At 37.7% G+C, this 19763-nt stretch overlaps 1 protein-coding gene across 2 annotated transcripts; it reads left to right on the forward strand.

The window, feature by feature from the left end:
• The first annotated feature begins 771 nt into the window (after window positions 1–771).
• Window positions 772–19763, forward strand: socs7 (suppressor of cytokine signaling 7). Of its 2 annotated transcripts, XM_077202950.1 has the most exons (10): window positions 829–2572; window positions 4332–4396; window positions 4651–4755; window positions 8112–8243; window positions 11874–12019; window positions 12246–12414; window positions 16158–16286; window positions 18297–18432; window positions 18993–19133; window positions 19237–19763. In XM_077202950.1, exons 1-9 carry the CDS (start codon window positions 1224–1226, stop codon window positions 19111–19113), a joined length of 2352 nt encoding a protein of 783 aa, XP_077059065.1. In that variant the 5' UTR covers window positions 829–1223; the 3' UTR covers window positions 19114–19133; window positions 19237–19763. The 2 variants fall into 2 exon arrangements, with proteins under 2 accessions (XP_077059066.1, XP_077059065.1); XM_077202951.1 differs by lacking the exon at window positions 8112–8243 and having other exon boundaries at window positions 772–2572.

Genomic DNA, 19763 nt, shown 5'->3' on the forward strand with positions numbered 1-19763 from the left:
TTGTGTAAGCCCATAACTGTATTAAAACCCATAAACTCCTTGTGAACAGCAGGGTTTTTTTTTAAAGGGCTCTATGGCTCTATATGTTTGTGTATAGCGACATCATTCGGTCGGTCAAAGAAATTGCATTTCACAAATACAGCTCGAATATAAAGTCTTGACCAAAGAACAATGGGTGGATGTAAACAATAACTGTATTTTGTCTCAATAGGCCTTTAATTGGCATAAACATCATGCGCAGTGATTTTGCAATATTTACAGACATAGATGATACTATAATACTTTTGGAAAATCACATGCTATATTCCAGATTTATGCTACTTCTTTTCAAATTATTATTGCTGCCGCTTTTATTATATTAATTCAAATGCATTGAAATGTTTGTGCTTTAAAAAAATATTTGTTGCACCATTTGTGAAAAAAACATTTCCATATACATTCATAAAAACCCTGTTGATGAAAACAGCCTATGTTATGAAAAATTACTAGTTTAAATAAGTTATCATTTATACATAATATAATGAATAACTGGCATGTCCAGAATCATGGTATTCTTTTGGTTCTATTTCTATTTGACACAATGCTTTATTTTTATTTTTTGTATATCAGGATGAGAGTCATTATTCAAATGATTAAATCGTACAAGTCAGTTATCGTTGACTCATAATGCAACCGATATGCAAGGAGAGTTTAATTTGTGTTGAATTCGTGCGGTAAGGCGATGCCACTACAATTGATGCATCATAAACATCAGTTGGTAAGGCCGTCTTCCAGACAACAGCGCGGTAAATGACATGAAAGCAACATTACAGCACGGTGCACGTCACTAAGGGGGACAGCACATAGCCTGCAGCCAAGTGGACAGCGATGGCACCGATAAGACCAAACACGAAACGCATCGAATTTGCGGAAGTGAGCGGGCGGGTGGGGCCTCGACAGTAATGTGACCACAGACGCCGTTAGGATTGCGTGAAACGAAGCGTTATGTATGACCCTACAAAGACCCGTGGAGATTTTTAAGGCCGGACGCGAAATGAGACGAGGACGTGCGCAATGTTGAAGGAGCGACTGAAATAGAGTTTAAATGCACTAATTGTCTGGCGCTGAGTGAGAGGGATAACTAACACCAGGAGGATTACCATCATCACACAAACGAGATCTCATGACTGGAGCAATGTGAAACGCTGATATCGCTCATTCCTTCAGTATATTGAGGAATAATAATGAACAACGCGCAAGATATGTCTCCCGATTTTGTCTTGATGCGCCTGGTCTCCGCGGCCGAGGATGACCGCTTGGACGAGGAGAATGGGAATCTGTCATCGGGACCTGGACTAACGGTGGCTATCAAGGGGAACTTTGAATGCACGCAGAATCACGGCCACATCTCGGCGGTGAACAAAGCTCCGCAGGCCAGCGGAACGGAGGCACCTGACGCGGGAGTGATGGCGACTAGACCTGCGCTGTCTGTGCCGCCGCCTCCTCTTCATTCAGCCGAGGCCCACGGGTACGATCTCGCCCACCGAGGTGGAATGGGGCCTCAGCTGTTGGTATTCAGAAACATATCGAGAGACTCTGAAGGATTTGCCGAGAACAAATCGGAGGATCAGCGCAGGGCTTTTGAGGAGCAAGCGGTACACGCTTCGGAGTCTGGCGCTGTGGACGCTCAGCATCCGCCTACATGGACCCTGCATTCACAGCTCAAACTGCCAGCGGTTGCTACGGATACGGAGGGAGCCGAACTGTGTCACCGGCATCGCTTGATCACAGACAAACAAGACTGGCCGCCGGTGGTGGATCACAAAACGGGCTCGACGACAGAACCGGGCTGGAGCTGCACGACGGCTCTGCCTGAGGGTCCTGTCCTGGAGCTGGCGAGGAAATTCGGCGAGCTGGGAGTCGCTCCGGTACCCGAATTTCTACTGAAGGACGGCGAGCTGCAACACTGCTCATGTCAAAGCATGCTCGGCTCGGCTGGAATCAGGCAGGGAGATGACCCGACCGAGACCAGTGATGCTCTGCTGGTTCTGGAGGGCCTCGGGTCAGAAGAGGTGAACGGCCTGGGCATCAATGCCTGTCAGAAAACCGACTCACAAAACAATGAGCCGGGTGCGTTTACGCTCAAATGTTTCCCGTCCGTGCTGTCCGGACAAGCTATGGCGGTGTCCGGGGGACTTTGCTCACCGGCGTGTTGTTTGTTGCGAGACTCTGTAAACACCAGGCCTCAGGCTCCCACCACAGATAAACTGACTCCCGAGGTTCTATCCCAAGCCGCTTCCAGCCAGAACACCCCGTGCTCCAGCCAGGCGTCCACACCGAAGGCCCGGTCGGACAGGAGCACGACCCGGGCGCATCTTTCCGCGGCCAGCGGAGGAGAGAAGACTTTGAAAGTACCAGGGAAATCCAGGAAGGGCTCGCTTAAAATACGCCTGAGTAAACTTTTTAGAACTAAAAGCTGTAGTGGCTCTAACAACCTTTTGGACAAGAGACCGTCAGTCACGTTCTCCATATCCTCAGCGGGCAGTTTAGTGGACATGTCTGGAGCGAGCGGTGGAGAACAAGACACAGCCAGGTTAGTTCTTCTGCCCAAACATCCTTGGAATCAAATATAAAAGATTTTATGATTGTATCTTTGGGTAGTTATTCTTTTATTATTAATTGCTATTCTTTTATTATTAATTTGTTCCATTCAATTCGACAAAGTTTATGATTTTCGAGCTCCCTCAGGAATTTATTTTCTTTCTTTCTTTCTTTCTTTCTTTCTTTCTTTCTTTCTTTCTTTCTTTCTTTCTTTCTTTCTTTCTTTCTTTCAAATGGCATCTTATGATTATTTAATTGATTTTAATTGAAAAGCTCTGAGGTTAACATAACTTGAAGACAATTTCGTGGATGTTTTCATACAATATAAACTACACAGTCATACCTCAAAAGTGGATTTTTAAGCAGTTGTGTTTTTAAAATATTGCTTTTTTTAAATATAATAAATACATATTTGGTAATATAATATTAAATAACACTTTACAATAAAGTTAATTAGTTAACCTTAGTTAACTACCTAACATGAACTAAGAATGAACAATACTTCAGCATTAGTTAATATTAATTTCAACTTTTACTAATATGTTAATAAAATCAAAGGTTGTATTTGTTAACATTAGTTAAAGCCCTGTGAACTAACATGAACAAACATTGAACAGCTGTATTTTTATTAACTAACACTAACAAAGTTAGTGATACTGACACTAAATACTGTAACAAATGTATTGCTCATTGTTAGTTCATGATAGTTAATTAATACATTATCTTATGTTAACTAATAAACCTTATTATAAAGTGTTACCAATATTGCTCTAATAAGTTGATAACTTGCCACGTAGCCTAATGACTACAACTTTCACAAGAACATGAGTTTTTGTGCAATCGTAGTCCTGGTTAGTAATCTACGTATGGTTCCTTCAAATTTTGTGTGTAGTTTTATAGAGTAGACTACACTGTCAGAAAAAAATTTACAAGATTTTTATCTTTAGGGGTACAACAGCTTGTCACTGGGGGGTCACCCAAAAATGCTGTCATCATTTACTCACCCTCAAGGTGTTACAAACCTGTATGAATTTCATTTCATAAGATAATTTGAAGAATGTGGGTAACCAAACAGTTGATGGACTCAATTGATGGACAATTTTCATTTTTGGGCGAACTATCCCTTTAAAGGGAAGGAGTAAATAAGGTAGAGTTGTCCCTTTAAGGGCACTGCCATTGTAACAAGCTGTAGTATCCCTAAAGGTAAACTTTTTACACATTTTCTTAGCAGTGTAGAAAAACAGACATTGATGTACTATTAAATTATAAACCTCTTTCTAAAAACCAATTGGAAATTGCATAGAGAACCTATGGTTTATTGAAGTATTCTGGGTTTACCTGCAAATAGACAGCATTATGGAACCAACTATGGTCTTTATCCCAAGAATATTTAACATTTCAATCAATGATTTATCCTCACTTCAAACACAATAGTGATCGAAATTAACCAGGACATTTGACAGTTTTTGCACACATTCTCCATAAATGTTTTTTTTTTTAATCTCTCATAAAATGTTTATCATAAAACACTTTTCATTAAACCTGTTGTACTTTTGATTTGTTTTTATATGATAGTCGCAAAGTCATAATTGACCTCAGGTGAGTCAAGTGTAATTATATGTATACTTCTAATTCATTAGAAACTGTAGATAAATAAATGATATGATAAACTTTGAGATAAAGAAAGAATGTAAATGAATGTGTCGTCTTTTTTTATTTTAATAATTAAAATGATGATTGTCTTTCTGCAGCCAACCTGGACTAACAAGGGCACAAAGTGCCTTCTCTGCGGCCTCTTTTACTCCCGTTTTCACAGGTAAACGAAGATTTAGGGGAACATATTGGGTTAGAAGCAAAAGGAATCCTTGGAATACATTAAATGAAGGCACATTTGCAAGCCACTAATGAGCTTACACAGTGCATGGGAAATATAAAGACACAGGCACACGATTTGGATGAGATTAGTGTCATTTTAGGCCAATCTTTGGAATTATGCTACATTATTGTAACAAATGTTGTTATTGTCGTTCTTATGGCTCTTGTCATTAAGTGCTATGGCTCTGGTTGCAGGAGAGACGGTGTCGTTGGTGGATGTGGACATCTCTCAGAGAGGAAGGAACTCCCCTCACCCTCCCACTCCTCCACCTCCCCCTCGGCGGAGCCTCAGTCTGCTAGGTGAGCCCCACTACAGATGTTCACACACCCCCTTTAACTCCTTCGTTTCTGCTTTCCTTCCTTTCACATCTCCATCTGTTTCATATTTTTTAAATATTTATCCAGTAACCCCCCCACCCGGGTATCTTCCCTTCATCCTTTTTACTGTCACCTCTATCTACGTTTACATTCAAAAGTTTGGTGTCAGTAAGATTGTTTGAAATTTTTGAAAGAAGTCTCTTATGCTCACCAAGCATTTATTTGATCAAAAACACAGTAAAAAACGGTCATATAAATCACTGTTTTGTATTAATGCGCTGCTTTCATTGAAGCACACACACATTCGCACACAGAGATCTTAGATTGCACTGCACACACAGAAAGTTCAGTTTATTAATAAAATAGCTTCGCTACTGAACCGCTACATTATATTCCTCAGCAACGAGGGGGTAAAGTCGCTGTTTTTGAAGTAATTATAAGGGGCTTTCGCACTGGAGGAACCTTTTCATAGTTCCTAGAACTTTTGGTGGAAGTACCCGGAATTTGGCGTGTTGGCACCGCAGGAACTAAGAACGATTTTAGTTCTAGAAACTCATTTTGAAGGAACTAATTTAGCTCCTACTCCTGAGTAGGGTCTAAACCAGCGCTAGAGGAACTACCAGTGACGTAAGTGTACGCTGATTGGCCGAACGCACGCGAAACACCTGCACCCGCTATTTTTAAAAAAGATATGAAAATACAGATTATAGCCTCTATATTTACTCCAGAAACTAACTCTACAAACATTGAAAACAGTGATAGATGGGCCTCTTAACCTTTACGCTGAAGAGAAAATCCAACGCAACTTTGAGGGGACCAAGCTAAACATGATTATGTATTTCTACTCAGCTAGCAACACTGGAAATCAACCACACGGCGTAGGCTAATAACTTTTTACATACTGTCTTTCTATGTATAACAGTTCTATCTAATAATGTATTAAACAGGACTGTTAGACAGATTGTAAACGAATGAACAGGGAGAGTGCTCGGGCTGGCATTCTCAGCGCCGTCAAAATAAAGGTTTTCCTCGCTGTCAAACTAAAAGTCACAAGAACCAGCGTGGCTTCGGTCACTTCAGAGTTCCTACTGGCGGTGCGGATGCAACCGGGAAAATGTTCCTACGGGAATCATTAGTTCTCGGGGAACCACCAGTTCCTAGAACTACCCGGTGCGACCTATACTCACAGCTTCATTGTTGGTCTCAGACAGCATTAAAGGATTGTCTACTTACTTGTCATTACTTTTTGGACTTTTAAAGTAAAAGATCAAAGTTCCTCCCCTTAAAATTTTAAAAATTTTTAAAAGATGATCTGTTTCACCTCACTGTGAGCGAACCCAAGGCGGATGTTAAAGATGCCGTGTAGGACGTCAACGTACTTGCGTATTCTTTCACTTTGTCCTTTCATTTCCCCTTTTTTATTCGACCTTCTTTCTTTTCATTTCATGGTTACCGGAGTCTCTGATTGCATTCTGAAAGCATAAAATTCACAGAAGCGCCACTTAAGATGAGTTATTGTGCAAGTCTACATGTGGTTAAACTTTACCAGTATTTGGCACACAGATGAGCAGTTCTTTTTCTAATAAAGTCAGACCGCTGCACAGTTTCTTCCTGTTCATCAGCTCAGTGTGGTCTTTGAGATTGAAGTTTGAAATAATCTCAATACTAGACAGATAGATTTTAGATCTGAAGCGGTCTTTGTCACGACGGAACAAAGATGAATAGGTATGTGGGATTATTCAGTCGTTGTTTGAAGTTGATTTTTTTTTCAAGCAAGTTTAGGTTGAGAGTAGAGGTATTTTTTTCTTTTTTCAATAAACAAGTCAAGTTAGATTTTTATGCTAATCAACATCATGCCACAAATGCTATACATTGAACTTAAAGGAATAGTTCACTAAAAAATGAAATTTGTATCCTCCTTTACTCACCCTTAAGTTGTTTCAAAGCTGTATGAATTTCTTTCTTCTGCTGAACACCAAAGTAGATATTTTGAAGAATGTCGGTAACTAGACAGTTGATGAACCCCATTGACTTCCATAGTAGGAAAAAAAATATTATGGACGTCAATGGGGTTCATCAACTGTTTGGTTACCAACATTCTTCAAAATATATTCTTTTGTGTTCAGCAGAAGAAACATGAAACATGGAGGTTACAATGAGACACTTTTTTTGGAGTATTTAAAAATCGGAATTTGAAGCTTATAATTTTATAACAATTACTTACAATAATTATTTTGTTAAAATCTATGTATTTGTAAACTGTGATGCTGTTAAAAGAATTTTTACAGATGTTTTAGAGTTACTAAAAATTGGATATAACTTTACACTGTAGGTAGGTGAGTGATTTTCCCACTACAATCATGTTAACACTTATTGTTTTCAAATATAATTATTATTTACTATTGAAACAATGAGTATTTTTAACTTTTACGGATTGGCCACATTCAATTCCTTAGTAAAAGCCTCACTGTAACCCATCATTTTTTTTAAAAAGTAAGGGAATAAATTAAAAATAATTTTTTGTGATAATCGACATTGTCACAAATGCTGTTAATAAGATTGTATTGAACCAGTGTTATCATAGAGTTAACTAAAACTAAAGCCATGAAAAATATCACTTTTGTTGAAATAAAAAATAAATAAAATAAAAGACTTACACTTATTTTATTTACAACATTACGCATTTTCATTTAGTTTAACAAAGTTAGTAAAATGAAAACCGAAAATATAAAAAGAAAATCTAATTCAAAATATTACTAAAAACTAGAATAGTATCTCAATGAAACACTTTATTAAACCCGCAATGTTCCTTTAAAGTAAAAAAAACCAACACAATTTTCCAGTGTCGTGAGTATGTGATTGAATACACATACCAGCGTGTGGATTTACCCATGTTCTTTTCCCATGCTGCAGTTCCCCATGTCATTATGCTTCCTGTCACGATGTCTTATTCTTCAAGTGCTATAAGAGGATCAGATATTGTAACATAAATGGAGGATTTGTCTTGCTCCTTTATGGTTCATACAGGCAAAACCACATTATTCATACATAAATCACAGGTCATTGAATGTAATATCCATGATAGTCTAATCAAAATCTTCTGAAATCTGGCTGCATTTTGATCTATTTTTGGTAATATATGCAAGAATATTGTTGCTGTCCCTTTGCTCTAAAGCTGAATGCTGTTAGGGCTGATTTTAGTCATGTTCTGATACCTCTTCATCGCCCCAGGCTCCTGTCTCATTCTAATAGACTTTAACCTTCTCTACGTTTCCATTGCTTTTTCTGACATCTCCTTATTCTCCTGGCTCTGAACCCTCCCTCCTGCTCTCTTCCAGACGATATAGGTGGGCCGCAGCCTGGGCCTTTCCTAGTGAGTGTAATGGGGGCGTCCCTGCAGTCTCTCCCTCTGCCTCTTCCTCCTCCTCCCCCTCTCCACGCCACCATACAGCATAGTCTCAGCCTCAATGGTAAGACTTGGGTGCAGTGGAGGGGGTGGTGTGTGTTTAAGGGTGTTTCAGGGCACCTTTCTGGTTCTGAGAGCAGACTCCAACATCCCCTTCCCTTTCTGCGAACCGGCTCCTTCTCCGCCCTCAGAAGCAACTTTATTCCATCAAACATAAAGGGAAAGTGTGAATGTAACTGTGATGTTTCTTGTGAAAAGCAATGGCAAAGACAATGAATGCCATCTGCCGCATTTATCGTTTTGTCAAACAAAGGCTCTGGTTGACCGCGTGGTTTCGTTTCTCGGTTCCTTTCGCAGTTTGGAGGAAGAAGGTAGTGTGACAAATGTGCGTTTATAAAGAGAGGAAGTGTGAAGGTGATGGTACTGTAGAGTTCAAACTTAAGCTTTGTTGTTAATTTGCTGAGGAACTCATATATAACGTTTGTATCAAATAGGAAGGTTGATGGTAATATTAAAGATTTGGTAACTTTATTATCTATAACCGCATTTACACATATTTATATGTAGTGGATATGACATTTCATCACTAGCTATGTTTCCATCCAAAGTTGTGAATTTAACTTATGTGCAAAATTGGAATATCGCACTTTCCCTCCCATGTGTCCCATGATCACTTCCTGGGAAATTAGCGCAACATTTCTATAGTAAAAATGGAAGTTGCTGCAATTGAGGAAGCCACTTGATCTTTTTCTACATCATAAATGAGACAAAACCTTACCCATAAATGCTGTCATGTTATCTTGCGTTCACATGTCTGGTGTTTGGGAACACAATCATGTGAGACGCTTCCAACAAAATGAACAAAATGATCACTTCCTGGGAAATTAGCGCAACATTTCTATAGTAAAAATGGAAGTTGCTGCAATTGAGGAAGCCACTTGATCTTTTTCTACATCATAAATGAGACAAAACCTTACCCATAAATGCTGTCATGTTATCTTGCGTTCACATGTCTGGTGTTTGGGAACACAATCATGTGAGACGCTGGGAGGTCTGGGAGGTCATTATACTAAATCATTCTGATGACAGACTTTGACTCAGGCATTTCAGAATGATCAAACCAATGATCAAACCAAAATTTGAGATGCTGTGCACTGAAATTGGTCCACTGGTTAGTCCAGTTATCAATCCTATCCACTGTTGAGAAGATGTCACAAGAGTTTTTTGTTGCGCATTGAGGGATTCATTCGGTAAATATGTTTCCATCGTAGTTTATGCTCATGTCTTCTTATCGGATAAAAAATGTAGCTATCTGCCTAAATTGACCACATACGTTTGTTTATGTGCATTTTTAGAATGTATGCACATATCGGCGTTTCCATCAAGTGTTTTTGTTTTATTTTTTATGCATTTTATCCCAAAATGCTCATAAAAATATGTGGATGGAAACATAGCTAGTGAAAGATGTGTCCTGCAGTGTGATATGCGATAGGGGAGATGCTGTCACAATGACACTGAGGGAAGTTGTGTGTTTGGTTTTAAACATCCAGTTCAGCACCCTATTAACCCTAGTGAAAAATAAATGTATTTGAAATACATTTATTTTATGCGAAGTATACTACAAATACGTTTACGTATTTATGTACTCAATTTAAATACCCTGCAATTGTACTTTTGATATCCTAAATTGGTATACTTTAAGTCTGCTAAATTGGAACAACTTATTTTGCACTTTAGTCATCCAGAAATAATGCTGAGGTCAAACTAAAGATATACTTCATTATATTTGATTGTGCCAAAGTGGAACTATTGCAAGTACACTTTAGATACACTTTAAATATCTTGCATTTAAAGACTGATGTTATACAGAGATCATACTATCCTTACTAATAGTGATATTAAAACATCCCTGAGATGGTCAATCAAGGGGTATAGGGGAGTAACATTAATTTGGGAGAAACACACATTTGCAGATACACAACATAACTAGGTGAGGAGTAAAGGCAAATAAACACCACTACTGCAAGCGATTGTTTTATTTACAAAAAGGTAAAATAAATATATATATATATATATATATCATGAGTAGAAATATTCACAATAGGAGGTAGCTTTAAACAAGGGAGGATTAAAGAAGGAACGCGGGCGGCTTCCAAATCAAAGAAATAAACAAAAACAAAACCAAGCTAACTTGCAGCCCAATCTCTAACCTAAGAAAGAAAGAAAGTAATTAAATGAAAAGTCTTTGCGTCCTCCGACACACTACCTTACCTACACTAACTACCCAAACGCAAAATACAACAGGTGGAACTCGCCCCTAAACTAGTGTATCTAATACAAAGTGAAATACCTAAGTGTGCACAATATATGTCGCGCGACCTCCTTACCTGTCCTCCTTTACCTGCAATAACAGAGGTAGAACAAATGGAGATGAAACAGAACACAAGCCGGTTGCATACAATTAATAAACACACGGCATGGGATACACAAATTCACAGAATATAGGGCTGTCACGGAACATAGTTTCAAAGCGTCCAGTGACGTCACAGGGAACATTGCGACCAGGTGAGCGGCGTGGGCCAATAGAACATAACTAAGAAAGTGAAAGTAAAAGAGAAATACTCGGGGAAAGAAAAAAACATTAACAAAGCAAGGGCATAACAGCAATTAAGAAGTACTCCGAAAAGTCTCAAGCGATATCATAGTAAATATGGTTCGTGGATTTGTAGTATACTTAGTATGAAATAAATGTATTTTAAATACATTTTGGTATAGGTTTTTTTCACTAGGGAAATTAGAATAATTTTTCTAAATTATTTTTCAAAACAACTTTGTTTTGCTCTAGCTGTCGGGAGAGCACTACTTGGGAATGCTGTCACAAAAGGACAATGTGTGTTCAGTGAATTGTATCTTTTTCATTGACAATAATGGTGAAAATATTTAATTTTTGTTATCAAATACTTTTAAAGTTTGTGTTGATACAGAAATAAACCTGCACTAATAAACAGTCGCTGGCGTAAAAAAAAATGTGACAACTAGCCCTTGTCTCATCGGAATTCATTTAGACATATTTTAAATTACCAATTAACAAATAACATATTTTGTTTAATTCTTGTCTGATTGTTATATACAACAATTTTAATAACCTCATATTATTAACTTGGGATGTTTGTACTTTTAACAATTTACAATTATAACACTGATAAGCCTGTCATACTGCAGGTTAAAAACTTGACCAAATGGACAAAATTTTAGACTACATTTTAAACTAAAATGATTGAAACAATCAGTTAAAAACACTTTTATTCATGAAATCCATGAAGTTGATCAAAAGTTACAGTAAAGACATTCATAATGTTACAAAATATTTCAGTTTAAAAAATGCTGTTCTTTTGAACTTTCTATTCATCAAAGAATTTTGAAAAAAAGTATCAACACAAGAATATTAAGCTGTTTTTCAACATTGAAAATAATACAAAATGTTTCTCGAGCAGCAGATCAGAATATTAGATCATGTGACACAAACTTTTGTCTTTAGTTGTGTATATTTGTTATTTGTCAAGAGACGTTCTACACCAAAGAAAAAGTATAAGTAGTCATTTAGTTGAATGGGATACTAGTCTAGTTCAGAACTAGGATGATCAGAACTTAAAATTTGCTGGTGTATTCAAAAAATGCTCCATTTGTGTCTCAGATGCTTTCTTCCGAGCACTTCCTCATTCGGCCGCATCACCGATGGACACTGCGGCCCCTGCCAGAGTGGCCCCGGCTCCGATCATGTGTCCATTGAGAGGAGCCGATTCCAGCAGCTTCACTGCCAGCCTGAGAGAGCTGGAACGGGTGAGAGACAAAAGCGGTTGATGTGAAGTCAAGAAACAACTGGAAATTTCCAGTCACATGATTGTAATATCATTGGGCATGTTTATCGGCAGACCTTTTTAACTGTGAAACATATCTGTGGCTTCCTGTGGTTGTCCATATCATTTAGTAGGTTTTGCATGTTTTCTTTATAAGCAGCTTTTGTTTAGCACTGTTGGATGGTCAGTGTGTGTTTGTGTGTCTGCAGTGTGGCTGGTATTGGGGGCCGATGAACTGGGAGGATGCTGAAATGAAGCTAAGAGGGAAGCCAGATGGTTCGTTTTTGGTGCGGGACAGTTCAGACCCACGATACATCCTCAGCCTCAGTTTTCGCTCACAGGGAGTCACACACCACACGCGTATGGAGCACTACAGAGGTAAACACACACACATATATACTAGGGGTGTAACGGTACAAAGAAGTCAGTTTTTTTCCTCGTTTTTTTTTGGGTCACGGTTCGATACAAGTTCGGTACAACAGGAAAAAGCAACAAATCCCCAATGTTAGATTTCTTTTCATTTATTTTGAACAGACAGTGCAAATTTCAGTTTGTTCCACCTCGCGGCATTTAGTCCCCTAGTTGGTACAGTACAGCCTCTTTTAATGTATTATTAAGCACTAAGAAGTAAACAGAATGCACTCTTACATAGGTCATATTTTTTTGTAGGGCTGATAAAAAAACAAAAGGTATTGGTTTAGCTACAAAACTGCAAAGCATTTCTTGTGTTATAAAAGTACAAAATAAATAGAATAATGAAAAATAACTACTTTTTTTAGCTTAGCAACTAAAAGATTAGATTTCTTTGTGTGCGAGAGTTCATTAACATGCTGTGACAGTGGCAGATGCAAAAAGTTCAATATTAAGCTTTTTTCAAGAAATCACAAAGGAAGAAAAGAGCCTATTCACCTTTCACAAGGAGACAGCGAGTTAAGCGAGGTGGGTAGAGTATCCGAAAAGTGTACTCAAGTAAAAATACAAGTACTAGAAATATTTACGCAAAGTAATAGTAAAAGTAATAATCTTAATAGCTACTTGAGTAAGAGTAAAAAGTATCCAATGAAAAAACTTCTCAAGTAGCTAGTTACTAGTTACTTCTGATCATATATAGATCTATGTATGTATAACTATCTCTCTCTATCTCTCTCTCTCTCTCTCTCTCTCTATATATATATATATATATATATATATATATATATATAACATGATATTATTTAGATATTTAGACATACTCAAAAGAATGATTCATTTGTGAATTGAGCATCGCTCATGACCCAAAAGAAGATACAGAGCACTTGGAATAAACTACGCATTTAACATGTATTGCATTAAAATAAAGTAATGGCTGCAACGTCGCCCTAACGAAGTAAAAGTAAATTTTTTTCAATAGAAATGTACTCGAGTTAAAGTAAAAGTACCCCCATTTAAATCTACTCTTAAAAGTTGAATTATTCCTAAAAAATAGTCAAGTAAATGTAACAAAGTAAATGTACTTCGTTACTACCCACCTCTGGCGCCACCTGAGGCTTTTCATTTCCAGGACATTCATATTTCATCACTGGACAGTAAGTGAGACTTCAACGGCACAAATCGGCACAATGCCAAATGATCTTGTCTCATTATAACAGCGGAAACAACTTAAAATACTCAGTCATTTATGGTCATGCAGATAAGAGTAGTACATCATTCGAAACTGTCTATTTTTTTTGTGTACACTCACAATAAAAACAAAACATTGTGCTTTTGCAAAATAAATAAAACGAACTTTCGCTTTCTGCCATCCCCCTTTCTTATCGTGAAGTTTGTGGAGCACGTCCAAAAATGTATCGAAACTCAGCGTATAAGCTCTTAGCAAGCTCTTGAGTGCCATCTGAACTATTGGGTGCTTCTCATTTCTTATTTGTGCATCCTCGTTTCCTTTCCTCGCTTCCTTTCCTCGCGTCTCAGTTCCACCCCCTGTAGGATGCGAGGGAAGGCTGCGAGGAAAGAAAATGAGGACGGAGGAATCGAATGACAGCTTTTTTATACATTGGAATACTTGATCACTCGAGCGTCACTTAACAGCGTCATCAGCAGCGCTCAAAGTATCTGCCCTTTATGTTGTTGAAGTTTGGTTATTTAAGAAATTCATGATAAATAATAATAAAGCAAGATACCCTGTTGAAATATGTGAGATGTGTGGATTATATAAACTGCAAAGGTAAAGTATAAATTAAAACGATTGTGATGGATGTGAAGGGGGAGGAGAATTGATACGTGCGTCACGTTTAGTCGATAAAACACTTCCGCATAGGATACACCTGTGTATCCTCCCTCATGACTCCTCTGGAAGCCTCCTCACTCCTCTTTCCTCGACTCTTCGCGATGCAATTAGAGAATAGAGATGTCCTTCAAGATGGCTGAGTTAGATCGGTTTCCAGGTCATAGGATGGAGGACGGAGGAGAGAGGAGAAGAGGAGGGATATTGAGAAGCACCCCTTGTTTTGGGTTGGTGCAGACCGTCTCTTCTTCTCAGCTCTTTTTCCTGTTGTGGCGGTTACGAAACAGCGTTGCATTACTGCGCGCGCCCCCTTCTGGATTGGAGTGTGGATGGTCTGTGACAGACTGCATTCGTTGTATGACTGTATGCACCGAACCGTGACGGTTCGGGACGAATACATGTACCGTTACACCCCTTATATAACACATATCCATAAACACACACATACTCCTTTTTGGTATATCATTCTCGTATGTGTAGCCAAAAGACACAAGAAATACTATGTTTACATACCCAATCTGATGAAGAGCTGCTGGGCTTGTAACGTCACCTGTGGTGATATTTTTCTTTTGGAGCTGTCGTAGCCAACTTTTCCTTCCTTTTTTTCCAATCTAAACCACATCCTCAGAGTACGATTAAAAGGTCATTGTTGACTACACCATCTGAAGAAATGAGACTTACAAAAAGAGACTTACAAAAAGATTACATTTCATCACTTGCAGAATGACAGTGCGAACAGTAAAAATCAAATCGATGGTCATTAAATATTTTCACACCCCCATTTTATTTCCTGCAATTTTTTTTAAATGAGTGTCATTTATTAAAGTGCATTTTTAGTGCTGTCAAATCAATTAAATGTGATTAACCGATTCTAAAATAAAAGTGTTTATATAATACAGTATATCTGTGTGTGTGTGTATATATATATTTTTTTTTCATATATATATGTGTGTGTGTGTGTGTGTGTGTGTGTGTGTGTGTGTGTGTGTGTGTGTGTGTGTGTGTGTGTGTGTGTGTGTGTGTGTGTGTGTGTGTGTACATATGTTTGTGTACACACACACACACACATATATATATATATACCATATAATATATATAAATTAATAATATATATAAACACATATGTATATTATAGAAACACTAACTTTTATTAGAGAATCGATTCATCGGTTTGATAGCACTAGCTTTTTTATATTGGTCTAATAGAAAATTATGGTTTCCAATTTAAACCTGTTTTGCTTAGTTTGTCTAAAAGCAAATAACACTCCCCATAGAAAAAAATTTATAGAAATAATTTGTTTAAATAGTTTTTTCACTCTACACCAGAATGTTGGCTACCTTCTGGATTTGGTATGGTTTTCTGGTATGTTTTTTTTTTCCGTGTTGTTACTACACAGAAATATGATGCATATTTCAGACATCACAGTAAACATTAGGGTCTTTCGAAGTTGTATTTGTTTATTGTAAGTAAACTAAATTAAACATTGACTAAGAAAATGTTTTAGTATTATCCTAGGTGAAATTCTACTTTCATTTTACAGCTATTTTAATTTTTAAGTTTATAATCAACGTTGTAAAAAGCAATATATACTATATATATATATATATATATATATATATATATATATATATATATGTGTGGCTTATTTCTAATAAAAATGATTTGATATGGTCTTTGTAATAAATAATTGTTTTACTTTGTAATGAATGTTCTTGTCTTTGAAAAAAATATATTTTTAATTAATTGTAAATCAAAGAGTTATAAATATAATTTTAGAAATACTAATACATTTTGCTGTGACAAAGTATCTTTTTTTTTCAGTGTATTTCTTTTCCTTAAAATTTGCCTTTAACTCTTCAGGAACCTTCAGTTTATGGTGCCACCCTAAATTTGAGGACCGCTGCCATTCTGTGGTTGAATTCATTGAGCGAGCCATCATGCACTCTAAAAATGGAAAATTCCTCTACTTCCTACGTTCACGTGTACCTGGTAAGGCTACAAATATCCTGCTTATATGAGAAGACATTAATAAAATAGGGACAATTAGGGACAAAAAAGTGCCTGAAGCTATTTAACTTTAAATTAAACATATTTCAGTTTTAGTAATATTAGTACTTCAACATAAAGTGTTTATTTTCATTTTTATCCTATATTTACAGCTTTGTTTAAATTAAAGTGCCCCATTATACTGTTATCTTTAACGTAGTGTGTAAAATAGCAGTCTGTGAATATAAGAGTTCTGCAAAGTTTTAAAGATCAAAGTGCACAACAAATAAAAGTTGTCTCCTAAAAGAAAGAATCGATTCTGAATTACTAAAACGAGTCATCAGCAATCCCAGTCTCACTTCTGTAACATATCTATATAGGTTTGTCTTTATTGGCTGCCTGCAAACAATGTCTACATAGTACTTTTAGCCACCCTCAAACACTGTAGTTGTAGCTGAGAAACAACATGTTGTAGCATTATGTCGTGTTGTCAAGACGATGCAGTTGCGCTGCGCTGCGAATCCACTTTGCATCCACTTCCAAAGCATGAGGACTCGCGATGGAATCGACCCTTTGCAAAGACCTGCCCCCCTTAGTTACTTTTGCTACGTCCAACAAGCCATGGCGCACTCATGCCACACATCATGTGCTCAGGCAATGAAAAAAAAAGTACATTGCGGAGGAAAGAGAACACTGACATCTCACCAACAGAAAACAGAACAGGTTACTTTTGGTATGAAACAAAGTCTGAGCTTTTAAATGTTAGAAATTCAAACAAATACTGTTTTGTGGCTCTTTAATGTGTCTTGAAAGATCGTTGTAGCACCTCAGTTCAAGCAGCACATGAACCAATCATCTCTTCCTACTAGTTATAGCACAAAATAAACATGAATGAACATCAGAAGGTATGTTGTTTCAACGGTGGAAAGAAGTCAATACACACCATTTTTTACACACCACCAATGTTAAATGACAAAGGGCCAGATTACTATCAGCTAGCAACAGTGCAAACCCTCTTTTGGCGTTAAAAAACTATTGTCAGGATTTACTAGAGACACGCAGTGAAAAATTTGCGCTGAAAAGGCATGGACAGGGTTATTTTTGCGGCTCACCTTATTGCATATGCATTTGTAGGAGTTTTCCTTTCAGACACAAAATTTATGGGAGGAGAGTATTTAAATGAGTCATGCAAGGTGATTTACTAAGGTTTGCACTCGTCGATGTACTGGTTTTTGCGCCATTATTTACTCCCCCAAAAAAGCATGTCTTAAACCAGACGCTAATTTGCTCTGCTCTTGGTAGATTGTGTTGGTCATTATGGAAATTATCCAGAATGTCATCAGTAGATCACGTGCAAAATTGTCCACTCCCATCACAGCTTTTGTGGAATTGGGCTCTCATACTAATTTGCCCTGTTTAGTAAATATGGCCTTAACTCTCCTGTCTGGTTTGTTTGGCGGACAAAATGGCAGATTTGGCATTATGATTGGTCAGATCGCCTGTCAATCAAACTTCCGGCGAAGGGTGAATTAAAAAGGTAAAACCAATACCATTGTTACTGTTCGCATCACTGTGTATACAAGTGCTAAGGAAGCCTCCGTAGCTGAAATTGGGTGTTTTGTTTTCGACACAATCACTACAGACTGGGCCATCTGACCAATCAGAGCAGAGTAGGCTCTCGGAAAAAAGAGAATGGATCCTTTATTGAACGGTTTAAGACACTGTGAAGAAAGAGGTGATTATGCAATGTACATTATGAGAAAATTAAAGAGTTTTTTTTACCTTGGATGCATGTGAACAGCACCAAAAAATAGTTTAAAATAGCATAATAGGGGCAAAAAAATATTTTGAGTAGTTTTAGTTAACAACCATGGTTTTTGTCTGAAGTGTTTGTGGTGACAATGTGTACAGAAGTAAGAGGCAGGGTTTATTTCGTTCATAAAGACCAAAAACAGGTTTGAGGATGTGAGAGATGAAAGGTCAGTGTAATGAAACATCTGGTGTCTGTCTCAGGGTTGCCCCCGACCCCCGTGCAGCTGCTCTACCCAGTCTCACGCTTCAGCAATGTGAAATCACTCCAGCATCTGTGCCGTTTCTGTATCCGACAACTCGTCCGCATTGACCACATCCAGGAGCTGCCCCTCCCCAAGTATGACTCACTCACACTTTACATTATTTTGCCCATTTAGATTTCTGATACACCATAATTCTAAAATTTTAGGTCTGTAACATATTTTTTGAAAAGAAGCCTTGTGTGCTCACCAAGGCTGCACATTTTTTTTAATTAAAATACAGTAAAGACTGTAATATTGTGAAATATGATTACGGTTTAAAATAACTGTTTTCAATTTTAATTTATTTCATTTTTTTTATTTACATCAGTGATGTCAAAGCTGAATTTTCAGCATCATTACTCCAGTGTCACATGATCCTTCAAAAATCATTCCAAAGCACTGATGTTAAAAACTGTTTAATATTTCGTGGAAACCATAACACATTTTTTTCAGGAGTCTTTGATGAATAGAAAGTTTAAAAGAACAGCATTTATTTGAGCTAGAATGGTTATGTTAAAAGGTTATGGGTGTATCACATAGATCTACCCACTGTTATTATGTATTATTGAAATTAAATTGCTTAGCAATTTAAAGGCAAAAAAATGTGCATACAAAGTGTCTATAAATACTAACTTTCCTATTTTTCCTATCTTAGACCGCTCATTGTCTACTTGAGGAAGTTCTATTACTATGATCCAGAGGAAGAAATGTACCTGTCAATCAAAGGCATGCGCCAGGCAGCAGGTGTGGAACAGGAAGCCGAGTCTGAAACATAGCCAGAACGCTCCTTTTCACTGTAAGTACTTGCAGCAAGGATTGTTCTACATATAGTATGTTGCACTCAATGCCCTGTAGCCAACGTATTAAATCAACGAAACATAAATGCGTTCTTTTTTTAGGATTTCTGTGTGTGGGTAATAGATGGAACAGCACATGGACACTTCCTGGTGCACAGCTCTGCTCCAACTCCCTGCCAGTCTTCCAGCAGAAGCCAATGAACATCAGCCGACTGGCCCCTCCTCTTGACCAATACGCGGACAGAGGGAGTACAGAGGAGTGCTGGAATACTGTCTATGTTGAGCAGGCAAATAAATCCAGAGACCTACATGATAGACAAAGGACTTGAAAGGACACTGGACAGCAAACAGTGGACTTAAAAAAATAAGTTAAACAAAAAACCGAACAAGGACATTTGACTTGGGGTACTAGCAAAAGCCTTCATCTGTAGGTTATATTACACTGGAGTTTTTAAACTGGCCTGTTTGTGAATCCGTCTCTGTTTGGTTCTTCTTGCTTTCCTCATCAGGCCCCTGCCCCTGGGTGGAGTGTGTGACCCCTTTATTTGTCCTTTCCCTGATTGTAACTCCTTCAGTCTGATCAGGCCACATGAACTGTATTTTGAGTAAAGACAAAGTAAACTTGAAAA

The sequence above is a fragment of the Siphateles boraxobius genome, unplaced genomic scaffold, assembly GCF_051911475.1.
Source record: "Siphateles boraxobius isolate OS27281-9 unplaced genomic scaffold, OSU_SipBor_1 5, whole genome shotgun sequence".
Classification (NCBI taxonomy): Eukaryota; Metazoa; Chordata; class Actinopteri; order Cypriniformes; family Leuciscidae; genus Siphateles; species Siphateles boraxobius.